This window comes from Syngnathoides biaculeatus, chromosome 3 (assembly GCF_019802595.1).
Source record: "Syngnathoides biaculeatus isolate LvHL_M chromosome 3, ASM1980259v1, whole genome shotgun sequence".
Taxonomy (NCBI): domain Eukaryota; kingdom Metazoa; phylum Chordata; class Actinopteri; order Syngnathiformes; family Syngnathidae; genus Syngnathoides; species Syngnathoides biaculeatus.
The window spans coordinates 38,552,330-38,574,062 of NC_084642.1; the positions used below are offsets into that span (position 1 = coordinate 38,552,330).

The following is a 21,733-nucleotide window of genomic DNA, read 5'->3' on the forward strand; positions in this document are numbered from 1 at the left end:
CCTCAGCTTGGCATTACGTTGGTGTGGTCGGAGGTTTTGCCTTCATCCTCATCCAACTTATCCTCATCACAGCTTTTGCACACACTTGGAACAAAAACTGGTGAGTGTGGGGTTCATTGTAAAAGTATGGGCTGTGACTGAAGAAACGTATCACTCCAGCATACAAGGGTATTTGCATAAACATTGTTAATGCCAGCTGCGCCTGCGGAGTTCAATTTAGATGAGTGTTACAAAAGGTTACAAAAAAATTCTGCAGTACTTTATATCAAAACCAACAATATCATTGGATAGAGGAGTGTCCCGTGAATTAAACGAGCCATAATTTCTAAGAATTGGATAGGAATGAAGGATTTTATACCACTATTTATGTTGAAAATTTGCCAAAATTTTATCCCCAGAAATCAATGTAGAGCTTGTGATCAAAACCTTGAATCCTTGGTAGACAAATGCCTATATGTTAGTCTTACAAGTTTAAAATGTGATGTGCACACGGGCCATTTGATGGTTTTAAAATGGGTGCATCCGCTCAAGCCATCTGAGCATCTCATTTTGATGATCACACTAAGAGCGAGCAAATGGTGGTGCTGCTGTAGAGCGTTGGCCTCACAGATCTACGGTCCGGGGTTCAAATCTCAGCCCCACCTGTGTGTAATTTGCTTGTTCTCCACATACTGTGTGGGTTTTCTCCGGGCACTGCCGTATCCTCCCACATCCCAAAAAAACATGCATTAATATGAGAGTCTAAATTGCCCCTAAGTGTGACTGTAAGTGTGACTATTGTCTGTCTCCATGTGCCCTGCGATTGGCTGGCAACCAGTTCAAGGTGTTTCCTGCCTCCTGGCCGATGACAACTGGGATAGGCTCCAGTGCTCCCATGACCCTTGTGAGGATAAGCAGCTTAGAAAATGGATGGACTTTAATGGTTGGCAGCTGGGACATTGATTAAATTCTGATTGCATACACATCTTTACAAAACAGCACAGATGATCTCTTTTGTGTAGCAATGCTTCTTGGCAATAAATGTTTTTCCTTTTTATTTCCCTTTTAAATGGTGCCATTTAAGAACGGAGCATGTATTTGTGGGACAAGCACCATAGATGAGAATGTGGGTTGTGCCCATGAAAAAAAATGCCAAATCTTCTGCCAATGCCAAATATCTTTACTAACTTACTCATAATATGAGTATACGCACACCTGCTCGGCGTCTCTCATGGTGGGCAACTCCAGAATGGAACAGAGTCCAACCCCTCTCAAGAGGAGTGGTACGAGAGCCCAAGCGGTGCGTAGAGGCGAGTCTGACTATATCTAGTCGGAACTTCTCAACCACACACACCAACCCGGGCTCCTTCCCTGCCAAAGAGGTGACATTCCATGTCCCTAGACCTAGTTTCTTTAACGGGGGATTGGATTACCAATGTCCCCGAAATTGGCCACTGCCCACCTCACATTGCACCTGACCCCTATGGCCCATCTCACAGGTGGTGAGCCCATGGGAAGGGGGACCCATGTTACCCTTTCGGGCTGTGGCTGGCCAAGCCCCACTGGTGCAGAGCCGGCCACCAGGCGCTTGCCTTCAAGCCCCACTTCAAGGCCTGGCTCCAGAGGGGGCCCCCAGTGACCCGCGTCTGAGCAAGGGAAACCAAGATCAAATTTTTGTATCCGTCATAGGGGTTTTGGAGTCGTACTTTGCCTGGTCCCTCACCTTAGACCTTTTTGCCATGGCTGACCCTACCAGGGGCATGAAGCCCCAGACAACTTAGCTCCGAGGATCATCGTGACACACAAACCCCTCCACCACGATAAGGTGACGGCTCAAGGTTCGCATGATTTTTAACTTTAAACTGCTCCCTTTGCACCATTGTCATTGCACTGGTCTATAACGGGAACTGCGAACAAGTCAAGGGACTCTGTACAAGCTTAACACAATGTGGGACGTTGACACACTTATCACTTACCGGTTCTAAATAAAGAAGACTTTACATCTTGCACATCTGTGACTCTTATAAGGAATAGTTCCTATCAACAGAAATGTTTCTTGTTCTTTGTTCTTGTTGCTTTGTTGTTTGTTCTGAATGTCGTACCAGGTTACCACCGACTGCTGGAGAAAAATTCCTTGTGTGTTTTTACACACTTGGCCAATAAAGCTGATTCTGATTCGGATATTTGTAAACATGCACAATGCCTAAGCATTGAATATTGTAATCTTTGGTAGCGTTTGAAGACATCTTGTTAAAACAAAAGACATTGTGGACATTAAAGTTCCTCCAGGTGCTTTGTCCTTTTGTCTTGCTATTGGGTTCTCCCATACACGCGAGCCAAAAAAGTCCTTACACTTGTTTTGTGTAATGCAAAAGTTCGTTGGTCATAACCCCTATACAGTTGTTATTGTGTTATGGGAAACTAGGGAATGTATATTCAAAGCCTTCCTTTTGCCTCTAAAGTACTCCGTCCTGCTTTCAGGCTTACTGGAGCAGCAGAAAATAAACGTTGGTACTTGGCAGTGATGTGTGCCACCCTTTTCTTTTACACCATCGCCACGATGGCCTTCACCTTCATGTACAAATACTACACACACCCTATCGCCTGCCAATTCAACAAGGCCCTGCTGTGGATCAACTTGGGACTCTGCTGCCTCATGTCTTTCATTGCAGTCACACCATGCGTGAAGCAGAGTGAGTTTATGAAACAGACTCCTATGGCTATCGTAGACTCACAGTCGCTCCATAACACTTTTGCCATTTCATTTCAATTACTGCCGCTACAGATAATAATGATTACTTGTGGACTATTATGATCTGTTTCTCACTTGAAAAATACATTTGTTCCCACTGTTATGATTGTTTTCATTTTTTTGTGTTTGTTTTTGTTTTCCAGCAAATACGATCCCTTACGGTGGGAAAAGAAATCACTTGCAGTCAGGAGTTTCCCCACAGTTTATATTCTTGAAAACTTAAAGGATTAATTTTAATCACTGGATAAAAAGTATACATTGCTTCTGTAGCAGTGGTTAGGCCGAGACATATATTTTTAACAAATCATTTGCTTTTTTAAAATGTACAAATTTTGACCTAATTCTGTTTGTCTTTGCAGAGCAAAGTCGATCTGGGCTCCTTCAGGCCTCCATCATCAGCTGTTATGTTATGTATCTTACTTTTTCTGCATTGTCTAGTCGCCCTCCTGAAAAAGGTTAGCTCAATTCCACAGAAGTGGAGATAACCAGTCATTTTCATTCAATAAAGAATTCACAGACTGCATGTATAGCGACAAAATTTGTTTCCTCATTTTTACCTATCACATGATTCAATTATGAAAACAGGAAGCCCGGAGACACATAAATGCACAGATACACACACATACAGTATTTGGGGGAATGATTTATAGTTCGGGTGCCTTGCTCCATAACAGCAACAGATGGGTGGAGTGGTACACTGATGCATTCAGGGGTGCTGTCAGAGATTAGGGCTTTAGAATCCATCTATCTGTCATCTGAGCCCCTTATCCTCACCACAGTCATGGGAGTGTTGGAGCCTATCCCAGCAATCTTCAAGCAGGAGGCTGGGTACACCCTGAACTTGTCGCCAGCCTATCGCAGGGGATTTAAGATACACCACTTTTGTTTATTAAGTAGATGAACATCCATCCATCCATCCATCCATCCATCCATCCATCCATCCATCCATCCATCCATCCATCCATCCATCCATCCATCCATCCATTCATCCATTTTCTTAGCCGCTTATCTTCACCAGGGTCGTAGGATTGCTGGAGGCTATCCCAGCTGCCAACTGGGAGGAGGCTGGGTACATCCTGAACTTGTTGCCAGTCAATCCCAGGGGATTTAAAATACATTACTTTTTTTTAGTAAGTATATGGACATGAATCAATATTTTACATTGTTCCTTACCTTTCTTTCTCACTCTATTGTAAATGGGAGGAAACCAACTACTGTGTATGAACGTCAATTGTGTGTTTTCACATTAATTTCTATGACATGGTTTGCCTACTGTCAACACACCACCGTGGACGACTGGTTAGTGCATCTGCCTCACAGTTCTGAGAACCGGGGTTCATATCCCGGTCTTGCCTCTGTGGAGTTTGCATGTTCTACCTGTGCCTGTGTGAAATTTCTCCAAGTACTTCAGTTTCCGCCCATATCCCAAAAACATGCATTCTTTGTTTGAAGACTCAAAATTGCCTGTAGGTGTGAACGTGCGTGTCAATGGCTGTTTGTTTATATGCGCCCTATGATTGACTGGTGACCAGTTCTGGGTGTACACCACCTCTCGGCCAAAGACAGCTGGGATAGGCCACTCCCAAAAAAAGTGGTAGAGAAAATGGATGGTTGCTTTGCCTGGTAGCATTTGGTCAGTTCATATATTGTATTTGAAACATAACTGAAACTCCTTGTAGTAGGCCTCTTTTCCAAGATTTCATACACATGAAAAAATTAGCACATACGCAAATACATATACACAAACATACAGAAAATCTAAGATGAGATGTGCTCTGGCATGCATGCTTTTTAACAATCTACGGCGAGACTATACTGATCATATTTGTTTCGCATTCCACTAGAATCATTTGACTACATAATACCAGAGCCACAAAAGCCATTACATGTGATATAAAACGTGCACTTGGTTAATTTCATGGAATGGAGGAAAACTCTGTTTCAACACAAAATTCTGAGGAGAAAACATTTTACTTTTACAACATTCAGCTTCACTTTCAAGATCCTGTAATTTTACTGATCTTTACTAGACCTAGTGTGTGATTGTGTGTTTATATACAATAACAGACATAGTCCATTAATGTTACTGACACATTAAATCTTTGTTCATCTGTTGGTCCCAGGAGAGATTATTCTGCTCCATGACTACACACACACACACACACCACACACACACACACACACACACACCACACACACACACACCACACACCACACACACACACACACACACACACCACACACACCACACACACCACACACACACACACACACACACACACCACACACACCACACACACACCAAAACTTTATCTTTCCTGCTATGACTTTATATGGACTTTTTTCTTGTCCCCCAACAGAAAGGAGTAACTACTCTGTGCAAAAATATTTACCGTGTCTTGGCATGTGGAATCTTGACACCCACATGCTTGCGCAACGAAGACACACAGAGACACATTTAAAGAAACACACACACACCCCTGTCCCAATGCCACAAAAGCAGACAAAGTTTTCTATGACAAATGCATCTGAGGTACAATGGAAAAGACAATTCAAAAAGTCAGACATGCTCTCCCAATCTTGACCACTCCATGTCAAAGTATGTGATGGGTAAAATATAGAAGTCAAATTTTGAGTAGTGCATGTAAAAATATTGGATTGAGAACTGAAAGCATGCATGTCAAGTGGTGGTACATGAATGAGACAGAGTTTTTCATTTTGAACAACTACTATAGAGTATATGACCTTATTATGAACTTTTAGCATCATATAGAGTACTAGTAATTTCTTAAATTTGAATGGACTTGTTTAGTTTTTATTGACAGAAACAATGAACAGAAAGTCATGGGCTTGTAGAATGGAATAGAAAGGTTTTCACTCTTAACAAAACCTCCCCCTCACCCCTCGTTCATTTTCATGGGAGCGAATTAAACTGAATTTCTAGTAAAGTAAAATAATAATAGAATATATTTTGGAGCTAAATCTTGCATATATTAATCCAAGTTTCACCATAATTGTAGCTCTGTTGTTAAGTTCTGTAAACCTGCAAAATGTGGAGATTGTGGTTTTTAGAGAGGACTGCATTCCGAGTACTGTTTTGGTGCTCTGGACATTAAACCCTCACAACTTGTGAGAGTTGTTACACTGTTACTCATCTCCATCGTGGAAGTGTAATGGAAAATGTAAATTGAATGACCTAAAATCAAACAAATTTATACATGTGTTTCATACTGGTGATCGTGTTTATGGTTGTGGGCTGAAATGTGGTGCTCATAAGGCATTAACTATTTACACAGATCAGATAGTGATAAGATAAGTGATATCTAAAGGGTGATAAAATGAAAAGGTGATGTGAAAAATAAGCACTGAACATTCATGTTTAGGTGCAACATAATTGCATTGTCTTTTTGGTTGAATATTACACAATAAATATACAATATAGAGATGAACTAAAAAGGAGCAAAATACTATACTGTCAAAAGAGTAGAATTACTGTATGTATACATAAAGCATCACACTCGTCTTATTTAACATAATGTTAAAGTAATGAACTTGTTTCAAAAAGTTACATTTCGTTACAGTAGTTTTAATATGATATTTACCAGACGAGAGAATATCGAGAGAACGAGAGAATACCTAACCCTAACAGCAGTCAATTGTGACCAAGATACAAGTCTGCTTTTATGAGATGCAATACTAACATTTTTTGTGTTCCTCTCTGTGTTAGTTGTGTACCAGGGCATGAATGTGACAGTATGTTACCCCAGTGTGAGGCAAGATGGGATCCAGAATGAGGGTAATGCTGTGGCCATCATTGGAGCTGCAATCATGTACTGCTGCGTTCTTTTTGCATGGTAAGATCACAATTCAAAGAGGTGCATAGAGAGTAATGAATGGGCCGTTAGGGACATTATTCAGGATTAGATCTCACACTGTTAAAATTGTCTCATACACACTACTAAAAGGGAGCTCATATTAAGCAATCCCCTCGAGCAGTCATCTTATTGTGGTGGAGGGGTTTGTGTGACCCGATGGTTCTAGGAGTAAGTTGTTTGGGGGTTCATGCCCCTGGTAGGGTCACCCATGGCAAACAGGTCCAAAGTACGACTCCAAAACTGCTACGATGATGCCCCCCTCTGGAGCCAGGCCTGGAGGTGGGGCTCGAAGGTGAGGGCCTCGTGGCCCGGCCTGCACCCGTGGGGCTTGGCCGTGCACAGCCCGAAAGGGTAACATGGATCCTCCTTCCCATGGGCTCACCACCTGTGAAAGGGGCCATAGGGGTCAGGTGCAATGTGAGCTGGGCAGTGGCCAAAGGTGGGGATCTTGGTGATCCGTTCACAGAAACTCGGCCTAGGTACATGGAATGTCACCTCTTTGGCAGGGAAGGAGCCCGAGTTGGTGCGTGAGGTTGAGAAGTTCCGACTAGATATCGTCGGACTCGCTTCTATGCACTGCTTGGGCTCTTGCACCACTCCTCTTGAGAGGGGTTAGACTCTGTTCCACTCTGGAATTTCACACGTGGAGAGACACTGAGCAGGTGTGGGTATACTTATTGCCCCCCGGCTCGGGGCCTGTACGTTGGGGTTTACCCCGGTGGATCAGAGGGTATCCTCACTCCACCTACAGGTAGGGGGACAGGTCATGACTATTGTTTGTGCTTATGCACCAAACAGCAGTGCAGGTACCCACCATTTTTTGAGTCCTTAGAGGGAGTGCTGGAGAGGGCCCCCTCTGGTTGACTCCATCATTCTGCTGGGGGATGTCAATGCCCACGTGGGCAGTGACAGTGAAACCTTGAAGGATGTGATTGGGAAGAATGGCCCCTCCGATCAGAACTCGAGTGGTGTTCTGTTACTGGTTCATCGCTGATTGTCCATAACAAACACAATATTCAGGCATAAGGAGGTTCACATGCCCACCTGGCACCAGGACACCCTACGTTGCACTTCAATGATCGACTTTGTGGTCGTGTCATCGGACTTGCGACCGCATGTCTTGGACAGTCGGGTGAAGAGAGAGGCAGAGCTGTCAACTGATCACCACCTGGTGGTGAGTTGGCTCCGATGGTGGGGGAAGATGCCAGTCTGACGTGGCAGGCGTGGTGAATCAGAATCAGCTTTATTGGCCAAGTGTGTAAAACACAAAGACTTTTTTTTCTCCAGCAGTTAGTGCTGTCCTTGTATGACATTCAGAACAAAGAACAACAAAGTCACAAGAACAACGAACAGGAGACATTTCTGTTTATAGGAACTATTCCTTATGAGTCACAGATGTGGAAGATGTAAAGTCTTCTTAATTTAGAATCGGTCGGAGATAAGAGTGCGTCAACGTCCCATATTGCTTTAAACTTGTACAGAGTGTGTGTGTACAGGCTCTGTGAGAATCTATTCATTGAGAACTTTTGATCAGACTATTGGGCCGACCTGTGGTATACTGCTGAAGAAAGTAGAGCCTATTCTGACTGTTACTTGTTTTATCTTTCATTAGATTCTTGAATGCTTGAGTAAGTGATTTCATTTGATATTCAAGTGTATCACAATCAAATAGTGACAACTCCATGGTTAGCAACATGTTTTATTTTCTCGAGTAACTGGTTACTGTTGTAATGAATGTGCAGCAGGGGTATAACACCCCGCACCCCAGCAAACGTCCTCACATTTCTACAGGAAGGTGAGACCGGACTTCACAGACATTGTCCTCTTGCACACCGACACTCATGGAGTCAGTGTCCACAGCCAGCGCAAGAGACAGATGTTTGTTTCGGCACTGACGCAAATTGGATTACCAACCAGAACATCACAGTCATAGGTGGCATTGGACAGCCACAGGTGGCATTGCATTGTAGCGATAAATTCATTCATGGTCACACACAGACGGACCCCTCAGCCAATGTGTCTCCTGCTGACTCAGAGGAATGCGATTTGATCAGCGAAGCCGGGAAAATTAATAGTTCATGGCAACATCCACAGGTGATGCAATGACACTGCAGAGGTGTGTCAGTAAGAAAGAGAAGTAGACTTGGCGGTGGAACAATAAAGTACAGGAAATCATAAAAAACCCAATTCCAATGAAGTTTGTACATTGTCTTAAACATAAACAAAAACAACTTGTTAAACCCATATTCAATTGAATACTCTACAAAGACAAGATATTTAATGTTTAAACTGATAACATTTGTTTTTTCAAATAATCATTAACTTGAATTTTTATGGCTGCAACCAATTCGAACAAAGCTGGGACAGAGCCATGTTTACCACTCTGTTAAATCACTTTTTCTTCTAACAACTTTCAATAGGCATTTGGGAACAGAGGAGACTAATTGTTGAAGCTTTGGAGGTGGAATTCTTTCTCATTCTTGCTTGATGTACAACTTTAGCTGTTCAATAGTCTGTGGTCACAATTGTTGTATTTTATGTTTCAAAACATGATTGTGAGTGCGAGTGGTTGTTTTCCTCTATGTGCCCTGTGATTGACTGTCAACCATCTCAGGGTGTGCCCCGCCTCTTGCCTGAAGATAGTTGAGAGAGGCTCCAGCACTCCCACAACCCTTGTGAGAAGAAGTGACTCAGAAAATGGATGGATGCATAATGCCCCACACATTTTCAATGGCAGACAGTTCTGGACTCCATGCAGGGCCAAACTGTTATGACACATCCAGAATGTGGTCTGGCATTGTCTTGCTGAAATAAGCAGGGGTGTCCATGAAAAAGATGTTGCTCCCATATCACCATATGGTTCTGCGAAACCTGTATATCGCTTCCAGCATTAATTGTGCCTTCACAGATGTGTAAGTTACCCATGCCATTTGCACTAACACAGCTCCATACCATCATAGATGCTGGCTTTCAGATTTTGCATCCAAAACATTCTGAATGGTTGTTTTCCTCTTTGGCCTGGAGGACATGGCATCCACAATTTCCAAAAATAGATGGGCCTTGAAATGTGCTTGACATGTGTGAACTCGTTGCACCACATTACTGGGTGTTGTTGATAAATGGCTTTTGAGTCACATAGTAGAGTTTTCAGTTCCACTTACGGATGTAGAAGCGAAATTGTACTTACTGACCTTGTTTTTTTTAATTGTTCTTGAGCCCGTGTGGTTCAAGAACACTTCAGGCACTCTGGTTTCTCCCACATCCCAAAAATATGCATGGTAAATTGGGTTAGGCTGGGATAGGCTCCAGCATGCCAACGACCCTCGTGAGGATAAGCGGCTCAGAAAATGGATGGATCGATGGATGGATGGAGATGCTTGGGAAGAAAACGAGAGGAAGACCAAAGAGAAGACTGATGCCTGCTGTGAGGAAAGACATGGGGTAGTTGGTGTTCGAGAGGAGGATGCACAGGATAGGCTGAAATGAAGAAGCATAATGTGCTGTGGTGACCCCTATCTAATGGGACAAGGCAACGGATAAAGAAACACTTTAGAAAACAATTTTCAGGGGCAAAATTCTTCCTAATTTCTGTATTAAACATCACTTTAATTATTTTTCAAATGTTTTTCATGTTATATTTTAGTTTCTAGAAATGGGGAGCTGGGTTTTCTATAATCATCATAACTATACATCTGAAGATTTTACCCTGTGTATAGAGCAAAACTGTAACATGTGTTTTTACTTTTTGAATTGAACTACCTCACTAAATTAAGATTGACATTATCCGCATGTGAGCATAATCAAGGTAAGCGTGACTGTGAATGTGAGCCTCAGTGACATGCGCTGATCAGAGCAAGATTTCATTCATTCATGAGTGTTTCATTGATGTATGAGAGCATTTTAGGAAGTTTTATGAATGAAAACATTTAAATATTGTGTATGAGAGCTTTCAGTAGTGTGTATAGATAATTTGCATAGTCATGCTGAATAAGGTCCCAAAGTAACATACAACATTGTGCAATAATTACAATTATGATTTATTTACTTTATTTCATCTATTTAAGAATGCAACTTATGGGAATGAATGTATTCTGTTTCCTCAGCAATGAAGCGTCATACCTTGCAGAAGTATTTGGTCCATTTTGGATGATTAAAGTTTATCGCTATGAATTCCAGAAAGCCACCTGTTGTTTCTGCTGCCCTGAAGAAGAGGAAGGTTTGTAGGTTTGTTTGTGAGGCAGTAATCATGCTTTACTTACAATATTATGTTGCTTTTGTTTTGCTAACTATTTGTCAGACTTTTAGATTTTTGCTGTTTTCTGCTTTGTGACTTCTTGTATCATGTCCCTTTGGCTTCTTTTCACCCTTTTTCAGTCGAGGAAGAGTTTGCGATTGATGATAACAACAAGGGCTGTCAGAAGGTTATTCACAATGAAACGCAGAGAGTAGCATATAGCTACTTCTTCTTCCATTTTGTGTTCTTCTTGGCCTCGCTTTATGTAATGATGACCCTCACAAACTGGTTCAGGTAGGTCAATGACAGCATTCCCATACATACATCATTACTCTGCATGACGATGTAATCAGAAGTAGGTTACTGACTGTAAGGTAGTGGCAGAGGAGAGTGTGGCTACTCAGCATAGGATGGTGGTGTGTATAATGGTTCTGGTGGTGGGGAGGAATATTAAGAAGACAAAAGCAGAGCAGTGAACCATGTGATGAAAGGTGAGAAAGGAAGAATGTTGTGCAGCTTTTCAAGAAGAGGTAAGAAAAGCTTTCTGTGGACAGGAGGAGCTTCCAGAAGGTGATCAGAGAGACTGCCAGGAGAATACTTTGTGCATCATCTGGTAGGAAAATGGAGAACACAACTTGGTAGTGGAACCTCAAAGTACAGGAAATCATACGAGGAAAGGTTAACTCAGAAAAAGTGAAGCACTGAGAGGAGTGAGAAGAGGAGAAAGGAATACATAGAAATACAACGTACGGCAAAGATAGAGGTGGCAAAGGCCAAACAAGAGGTATTTGTCGACGTGTACACCAGGTTGGACATGAAAGAAGGAGAAAAGGATCCATACAGCTTGGCCAGACAAAAGGATAAAGTTGGAAAGGATATGCGGCGAGTTAGGGTGATTAAGGATGGAGATGAAAATTCAATGTTGACTGGTGCCAGTAGGGTGCTGGATGGATGGAAAATACTTTGAAGAGTTGATGAATGGAACAAATGAGAGAGAAGTAAGAATGGAAGAGGCAAGTGTGAACCAGCAGGAAGTAGCAATGATTTGTAAGGGGGAAGTTAGAAAGGCACTAAAGAGGATGAAAAATGGAAAGATAGTTGGTCCTGATGACATACCTGTGGAGGTATGGAAGCAATTTGGAGAGGTGACTGTGGAGTTTTTGACTAACTTGTTCAACAGTATACTAGCAGGTGAGAAGAGACCTGAGGAATGGAGGAAAAGTGTGGTGGTGTCCATTTTTAAGGAAAAAGGAGATCTGCAGAGCTGTGGGTACTATAGAGGAATAAAGTTGATTAGCTACTCAATGAAGTTATGGGGAAGAATAGTGGAGGCTAAACTCAGGAAAGAAGTGATGACTTCAGGCCTATAAAGAGTAACACATGCCTAGAAAGTGTACCACAGATTATTATTTGCTTTGTGTTGGTGACAAAGTCAGAAGCAGCTAAATAGTGTCTTTGTAAAGCTATGGGTTGTTTTCACTGATGTAACATTTTTTTGCTGAATACACCACTGCACACTGCCATTTAACCTCTCTACCAAACACCTAACAGTCTTGTAGACTCAGGAATGCTCTCCATTACTGTTTTTGTGCTTCATGTGCGTCTTGGGACTCAAGTACACAAGAAAGGACTTGCTAACCATCAGTGCGCCTTCTTCTGACTTTTGTTCGACAACTCTCGCCAATTCACTGAAAGCTTTTTCTAGAATTGCTATTTGGCGCGCTCTTCAAAGCCTCACGATTCAGTACACAAGTCCGGCTACGTACGTACCGGGACATCGTCTAACACTTTCGATGAAAGACTTTGGACGTTCTGCAGCTCTGTGCTTCACAGAGACTTGGCTTTGTGGACGATTCCCCGATGCTTCTATCACACTGCCCGGCTTCAACCTCTATCGCGCTGATTGTGTCGCCAAGCTAACAAGCTTAATTGATACTCTTTTCAGAAGGCCAACATTACAGTTAAGATCCTTTTTTGTTAGTCACTTGAAAGATTCAAGAATTTTGTGAAATACTGGATTTGTAATATACAGGTTTTACTTTGGAAAAAAATTGAATAAATGGAGTTTTCTTCGATATATAAAAAAAAAAAAAACATATTCCACCACCTTTCGTTTTCTGTGTTAGCATACAGGTAAGTGCCCATATATATCAACAAGGAATGGTGCATGGACATTACAGAGCTCAGCACACACTGCAGCAATTTTCCTTAGCTACAACAACATAACTCTAAAAAATGAGACTGAACTAACCATTTACGAAGTGTCTTGAGCAGATGAGTGTCCATCTCACTGCTCCTCCTTCGTGATTTCTGTCACATAGAATAAAAGATCAAGGGCACAATAATGTCAGTCCCATGATGTGTGTATGCCACGTAGCCTAGTAGTCAGTCTGGGCTTGATGTACTGTTGCTCGCGTCTTCAATAAATGCAGTTATAAACATAATGTCGTCCACCTTGCGTATGTATGAGTAACGGAGCTCAGGGATCAAAAATGGCCGCTGTTCGAGGCAGCACAGTGGCTGATGTCACGCGAAATGTAGTGATTAACATTGTTTCAAACCCATGACTAAATTTGAACCATTTTGCATATGACTCAAGCTATTCTAATGATATTCCAACCACATAATAGTATTCAGTTACGTAGACAAAATATTTCACCAAGTTAATGTATACAACCAAGAAAAATAAAGAAAAGCACATAACAGAAATCTTTTTTTCCTTCACCAGTCTCTGTTACTCTGCTCAGACGTCACAGAATTGTCCTAAACAATCCATAAGAGCTTTGTTGACACTCTTTCAGTAGTGCTCCACGGGAACTTGAACCAGATGTGTTCCCCAATCTGTGGAGATACAGTGAAGAAACTAAGTATTTAAACACCCTGCTATATTACAAGTTCTCCCACTTAGAAATCACGGAGGGGTCTGAAATTTTCATCGTAGATGCATGTCCACTGTGAGAGAGATAATCTAAAAAGAAAAATCAAGAAATCACAATGTATGATTTTTAACGATTTATTTGTGTGATACAGTTACAAATAAGTATTTGAACACCTGTCTATCAGGTAGAATTCTGACCCTCAGAGATCTGTTAGTCTGCCTTTAAAAGTCCACCTCCACCCATGTATTATCCTGAATCAGATGTACCTGTGTGAGTTCGTTAGCTGCATAAAGACACCTGTCCACCCCATACAATCAGTCAGACTCAAACATGTAACATGGCCAAGACCAAAGAGCTGTCCAAAGACACCAGAGACAAAATTCTACAACTCCACATAGCTGGAAAGGGCTATGGAGAAATTGCCAAACAGTTTGGTGAAAAAAAGGTCCACTGTTGGAGCAATCATTAGAAAATGGAAGCAGCTAAACATGACGTTTAATCTCAATTGGAGTGGAGCCCCATGCAAGATATCACCTCGTGGGGTCTCAATGATCCTTAGAAAGGTGAGGAATCCACCGTGGACTACATGACAGGACTTGGTCAATGACCTGAAAAGAGCTGGGACCACCATTTCCAAGGTGACTGTTTGTAATACACTAAGGCGTTATGGTTTGAAATGATGCATGACACGAAAGTTTCCCCTGTTTAGACTAGCATATGTCAAGGCCCGTCTTAAGTTTGCTAATGACCATTTGGATGATACAGAGGAGTCATGGGAGAAGGTTTTGTGGTCAGATGAGAGCAAAATGTAACTTTTTGGTCATAATTCCACTAACCGTGTTTGGAGGAAGACGAATGATGAGTTCCATTCCCAGAACACCATCCCTACTGTGAAGCATGGGGGTGGTGGCATCATGCTTTGGGGGTGTTTGTCTGCATATGGGACAGGATGACTGCACTGTATTAAGGAGAGCATGACCGCGGCCATGTATTGTGAGATTTTGGGGAAAAACCTCTTTCCCTCAGTCAGCGCATTGAAGATGGGTCGTAGCTGGGTCTTTCAACATGACAATGACCGGAAGCACACAGCCAGAAGAACCAAGGAGTGCGTCTGTCAGAAGCATATCAAGGTTCTGGCGTGGCCCAGCCAGTCTCCAGACCTAAACCCAATAAAAAATCTTTGGAGGGAGCTGAAACTCTGTGTTTCTCAGCGACAGCCCAGAAACCTGTCTGATCTAGAGAAGATCTTGGTGGAGGAGTGGGCCAAAATCCCTCCTGCAGTATTTGCAAATCTGTTGAACAACTACAGGAAACGTTTGACCTCTGTCATTACAAACAATGGCTACTGTACCAAATGTTAACATTGGTTTTCTCAAGTGTTCAAATATTTATTTGCAGCTCTATCACACAAATAAATTGCTAAAGAATCACACATTTCTTTTTAGATTATCTCTCTCACAGTGGACATGCACCTACGTTGTAAGTGGGACAACTTGCAATATAGCAGGGTGATCAAGTACTTATTTTCTTCACTGTACATAGGGCATGCCATACTGTCCATATGCTGGTCCCATTGTGTTCACATACAGCAGGTTACGGTGAACCACACAATGAACAGGTTGCCCTAGTGCCTCATAAGTCAGTGTCTCTTTTGGTTTTCTGTCCCTCTGTGACCTGGCAGGCTGCGTTAAAGACAGTTTTGTCGCCTGATTATTGGACAGGGCTGCAGCTGGAACAGTTTGTGTTTCCTCCTGAGTGTTACTTCCTGTTGTGGCGGTGACACCGAGCGACAAAGTACCACTCACAGAAGTATCATTGTCCATGCTGCCCTGCAGTGGAGCATCCACTGTGGGCTCTTCTGTCTCCACACCAGGCTGATGCACAAGCTCAGGAGTGACTGGAGGTGCAACATCTGGCTCCTACGAATGGTGATGGTGTCTTGCACCTTGAGCCCAGTAATCTTCTTCATCATCGGAACTTTCAGACTCATGATGCTTGATGTGTTTTTGTCTCAGTTTGTCTTTTCCTCTGATGCCTCTGGAATTTTTGTCCTCCTACACTACCCTGCACAGATTGCTCCAGTAACAAAGCTTGACAAGCCATCAACAAGGAGATTTCTGCCCCTCCCTGTTCCTTGTTTTACCTCATACACTGGGCTATTTTCTCCCTTTTGCAAGACAACAATCTGGATTTTCTCTTCCCAGTGTGAGCGCAACATCCCATGGCCCCCACGCTTTGACATATTTTTAACCAGAACCCTGTTGCCCAGAAAAAGCATCGAGCTTGTAACTGCCTCAACAACTGATTCTCAAATTCTTTACCCTGATTGGGATGTATTTTTACAGGAAGACCAAAATTTAAAGCAAAATCATCAAAAATCTTTGTTGCCGCAGTTATGCCTCATTTGTCACGGGTTGGGTAGGCTTTTGCAAATTTAGTGAAGTTATCCATGATCACCAAAATATACTCATACCTGCCTTTTATTTCAAGGTGAGGATAGTCTCTAGAAACCATCTCAAATGGCGCTGTTGCAGCTACATGACACATAGGTGCTCTACTTTGCACTGCAATTTTTTTTTCTGGATGTTACATTTACAAACTTGAGTGATGAAAAATGCAATATCCTTTTTTTATCCTAGGGCAATAAAATTTGTTTCTAGCTAAGTGCATAACCCATGTCACAGTGAAGGTACTTGTACACCAGTTCTTTGTTCTGATCAGGTAGCACAATTTGAGTGCAGGTTGCAGTTTTACATTTCAACAGGCCCTCTTGAGAAATGAAAAGTCTTTTCCATTCGTGCAACTCATACTTTTGACTTTTGTCATTTTGGTGTTAATAACCCATTTTTGGGGCGTCACGCCCCTCCTCTTCACTTTAATTACATGGGATATGGTAGAGTCTTGCAGTTGTGCTTGCAGTAGTTCATGAGGTCTTACTTGTATATCTGGGTGAGTAGCTAGAGATATTTTTTGGGGAAGTGGGCTGCAGCTAATAGCTGAAATCCAACCAACTTCTCACTGCTGCTGGTTTTCAACTGCACTAAATATTGCACCAAGGACTTCAGGTGAACACTGCCCTGTGGACTCAATTATAAAGGAGTCCATGCTTACTGGTGTGTGGGATGGGAAGTCTGCATCGGCGTTGGATCTTTCTGGGCGATATTTCCGGATGATGTTGAAATGGGCTAGCTCTGACACCCATCGATGTCCTGTTCCATTCAGTTTAACTGTGACATCAGGTAGGTTGTTGGACTTCCATGCTTCACTCATTATAGACACTTGTGCTCCTGTATACTACAGGGCTTGAACCTTTACGTTACTGAAGTTGAACCAGACAAGACATTTTTTTGCCAACCAAATGTGCAACTTGTTCCCGTTTTGTGAAAGGATTGTGTGACTGAGAAGGTTTGACTTTTTTTTCCTTGGCTCTGCAGGTGCTTGGTAATAAAGATTGGGTTGATTTCTTGCTGCTCCCCATTGAGCATTTGTAAACTCTAGTGGTAAGTTTGCATTCATATTTGCATCATTTTGGAACTTTGAGTTACAGGTGGTGGCATGTCCCACAGTCACCACACCTGCCCATTCCCCGATGGATTCTGTTTCTCACCTACTCTACAGTCCTTCGACCAATGTGTGTCACTTCCACACTTAAAACAGTGACCACAATCAATGCCATCTTGCTGATATGCTACACAATGCCTCTTGAGTCCTTTAGAGACATTGGCAACTTGCTTTATCGGGTGATTCTCTGTATTTTTTCTCTCGTATTTGGCAGATTGTACAAGTAATTCTACTTGGCCTGTGAGCTTTCTGATTGCTGTGTTACTTTCCTCTAATTTTGCAAAGAGCGGGTTTTCTTTAGCTGGTTTGATTGGTTTAGTTGAGGATGACATTGTCAGAGGGTTAGTTTCCTCCTGATTCTCTTCCACTGTTCTTAGATGTGACTTGGGACTGACCTTGTTTGTAGGTTTAATCTTCCATATCCGCTAATTTTCATTATGTTGGGCAATCTGCATTTTTTTGGAACAGCAGTTCATCACTAACACTTTCATCCTGTAAATACATTCTCATCTCTGCCCTTACATTATCATTTGACAACCCTGTCATGACAGACTGAAAGTATTGACTATGGACCAACTCTTTGTTATATTTCAGCCCAGACTGGGCACGCTCAGATGCAACCAGGGCTTTTTGATGTAGGTCAAGTCCACATACCAGAAAGTCAAGGGATGTTTCACACAGTCCTTGCACGGCTTCTGTCAGTTGTTGGTACAAGACTGTCGCATCCCTTTCTGCATAATGACCTCTTAAGATTTGTCACCGAGTGGCAAGAGTGAGATCTGTCTTTCCCTCAAGGTAACTCCTTAATTTCAAGCTCGTACTCACAGAACGTATCACTGCCTCCACAATTTCAACCTCAGGATATCCCTTTCTTAAAACATTTTCAATCTGGTATTCAAGGCTGCTGAAGCTCAAATTGTCTTTGGAATTTGACACACCCAAAAGTCCATTGATTCAAAAGTCTTTCAAGAAACAATTTTGGGTGGCAGCCGCACAGCAGTTGCTCAACGATTCCCGGCATCGGCACAGTGTCCAAAGCGCCGCCGGGCCGTGCAGGAGGCGACGAATGTGACGTGCCGTCCCTCTATTCTATTCCTGCAACAACATGTCCACCGTCTGGATCACCTCCTCTTTCCCCTCACCGACCGCAGGTGAAGACATGAGTTGCATTGATCCAGTGGCAGCTGTGTCCCGACGCTTCTCAAGCACAGCTTCCAATGTGTCATTTATTTCCAAAAGCATGGACGTGCCTTTGTCTTCCCTCACCAGCAGCTCATCGTGCTCACAAATGTTTCATGACGTGCTTGACTAGTGCGCGGCGATTTTTGCCTTGTATGAGTTTGTTGTCTTTGCCAGCAATTGAACAGTACTCACATACTTGAAGTCAGAGTCAGTTCAAGTAACTTCTTTTCAGTTTCCAGCAGGTACTTTTCTCTGTCCTCTTCCATCTTTTCTCATGCTTTTCACGAATTCCTTTTGCTCAAAGTCTTATAGTTATCCTTCGTGAAACAGTTTATGTCGGAAGAGCCCCCAAAATTGTTACACCACTTATGACAGACGTCTCAGATGGTGCATGAAAAATCTTCATTTATTGCTTTCACAGCAGGGAAAACTCTCGAGAACAAAAACACAACAGCTCGCCAGTCTATGTATCACTTTCTTCTTCGCCAGCCAACAGCATCAGCAGATGCCACCATGCAAACCACTGTCCATCTCCCACACACAGAGAACATAATAATAATAATATGATAACGGCTAGAAGAGATACGTACAACAAAATGAATTATTTACAGGTGTTACACATGCCAAGGTTTGGAGTGGAAGAGAAGTATGTTGGAATAGTGCAGGAGGTGTATGAGGGTAGCAGAACAGTGGTGAGGTGTGCTACAAGTGAGACAGAGAAGTTTCAGGTGGAGGTGGGACTGAAACAGGGATCAACTCTCAGCCCCTTCCTGTTAACAGTGGTGATGGATAGGCTGGCAGATGAGGTTAGAGGGGAGTCCACGTGGATCATGATGGTCACAGATAATGTACTCTACAGTGAAAGGCGGGAACAACTGGAGGAACAGTTAGAAAGGTAGAGGCATACACTATAAAGGAAAGGAATAAAGATTACCCAAAGTAAGAGAACAAAGTGTATGTGCATTCATGAGAGAGGTGGAGGGGGGAGTGTGAGGCGACAGGGTGAAGAAATAGCAAGCGTTAAAGACTTCAAATAATTGGAGTCAACAGTCAAGAGCAATGGTGAGTGTGGTCAGGATGTGAATAAACAAGTCCAAGAGACAAAAGAACCAGTGACAGAACAGTCTGCTAGAATGAAGGGCAACGTTTAATATACAGTGCTGAAGCGAACGATTCAAGTTCAATGTCAATGCCACATACAGTATATAGTATTGACATTAAGTGAAAGCGATGTACACTGTAGAGTATTATGGACAGTATATAAAGTTATGGGGATTTATAAATAGTGTAGCAGAATAATCAGTTGGGTAATCTACATAGTGGTGCGAGGGTAAAGCAAATGCAGTGCTTAAAGTGCACTATGTGCCTGAGTTGAATTTATGGTCGAGAGCAGGGGTCGGGAACCAATGGCTCGCGAGCCATATCTGGCTCTGTTGATGGTTGCATATGGCTCACAGAGCCCTCATAATGACATATTGCACATGGAATTTCTGCTGTGCAGGCAACGCAAATGAGACAGAGACAGAGACAGTTTGTCCTAGTGGGGTTGCCATAGTTTGCTGTGGCAGTCGATATGCGCAGGCGCAGAAGGGTCGAAGGCAGATAGGGTCAGAACAACTAATTATGGAAATGCTTTTGACAAAGGTCGCTCAAAGAAAAAAGATGAGTACTGAAGTTTTCAACAAGAATGGACAGCCTTTGTGGAGAGACAGGGTTCTGCTGTGTGTCTAAATTATAATGATAAAATTGCAACGATGAAATGCTCAAATATAAAGCGTCTCTTCGACACACGCCTTACTGTGTTTGCATCAAAATATCATGAGGGGTTCAGCAGGAAGAAAGCATGTCAAGAGCTACTTTCCAGATTCCAAGTTAGCCAACACCAAATCCGTGTTTGGACCCAACAACCCTGAACCCAACCCTGAAGTACATAATTTCCATAGTCTTCAAGTGGAGATCATTGCCTGGTGGCCACCTAGCTCCTGTAGGTTGTCTCATTGTTGTTGTTATTGACAAGACCCACTACAGTCATGTCATCTGCAAACATCATGAATAGGCTGGAGCTAGATGTGGGTGCACAGTCATGGGTTAGCAGAGTAAAGAGGAGGGGCCTCAGTACACATCCTTAGGGGGCCCCTGTGTTCAGCATGATGATGTTGGAGGTGTTGCCGCTGACCTGAAATTTGTCATTAGGAAGTCTCCCCATCAGGTAGGGAGGTGTTGAGTCCCAGCCCATAAATGAGGATGACCTGCTGGGGGATGAAAGTATTTATTTACTAGCTGAAGTCAATGAAAAGCATTCGGAAACATTAATCTTTGGGTGAGGGCTGAGTGTAGGGCAATGGAGGCATCATTGGTGGAGCGATTGGACAAATATGCAAACTGGTAGGGGTCCAGCGTGGGGGGATTTGATGTGCTTCATGACGAGCTGCTCAGATCACTTCATAATGATGGAAGTCGGTGCAACGAGCTGGGTGAGAGAGAGAGAAAAAAGACAGTGTTAACCGTAAACAAAATGAGAAAAGTAAATCATTCCATATCTAATACAAAGAACTGACAACTGGCCACCAGGCAGTGGGACCCAAAGCTACCCCTTAGCCATCCCCCCACCACCACCCCACGTGCACCCCATCACCCCCACCCTCACTCTAATGAAATGATGAGGATAGGAACCCAGTGAGCAGCCACGGGCCATGAGAGGGGAGCCCCCACATCAAGCAGCCATCCAACTCCGGGGGGCCCAGCCTACTCCAGCACCCACGGGAACTGGGGAAGTCTAGACTTAGCATGTTAAGGAATGACCAGTTGTCTATGAACAGATGTAATTCATTTTTGTGATTTATTTTTTTGTTCTATGACGGACTATTGCAGGACCCCCTCATTATAAACTGCATAGACACCTTAAACCTTGAAACCCGTTCCATAATAGTCATTGCACTGGACTATTATGGTAATGGTACTCTAACTGCTGTAAATAGTAGTAGTAGACTGTATACTTGCACAAATTTGCACAACTGTGAGTTCTTATAAGGAAAAAAAAGTTCCCTGTCAATTGAGTGTCTATTGTCCTTTGTTCTTGTTAGTCTGTTTGTTCTGTTCTTTGTACTCAACATATATTTTGTACTAGGGCGAGACCAATTACCAGAGAAAAATTCCTTGAGCATTGTTACATCAGAATTAGCTTTAATGGCCAAGTATGTAACAACACACAAAGAATTTGTCTCCGGCAGTTGATGCCGCCTTGGTACGACGTTCAAAACAAGGAACAAAC

General features: G+C 42.7%; 1 protein-coding gene across 2 annotated transcripts in view; it reads left to right on the forward strand.

Annotated features, from left to right (window-relative positions):
• The window catches only part of serinc4 (serine incorporator 4), a 62,401-nt gene that overhangs the window by 31,824 nt on the left and 8,844 nt on the right, over positions 1–21,733 (forward strand). For both annotated transcript variants that reach the window (XM_061814068.1, XM_061814067.1), the window contains 6 exons: positions 7–100; positions 2,461–2,672; positions 3,091–3,186; positions 6,459–6,585; positions 10,710–10,822; positions 10,981–11,134. In XM_061814068.1, coding sequence (XP_061670052.1) covers positions 7–100; positions 2,461–2,672; positions 3,091–3,186; positions 6,459–6,585; positions 10,710–10,822; positions 10,981–11,134 — 796 coding nt within the window. The remainder of the gene's footprint in view (positions 1–6; positions 101–2,460; positions 2,673–3,090; positions 3,187–6,458; positions 6,586–10,709; positions 10,823–10,980; positions 11,135–21,733) is intronic.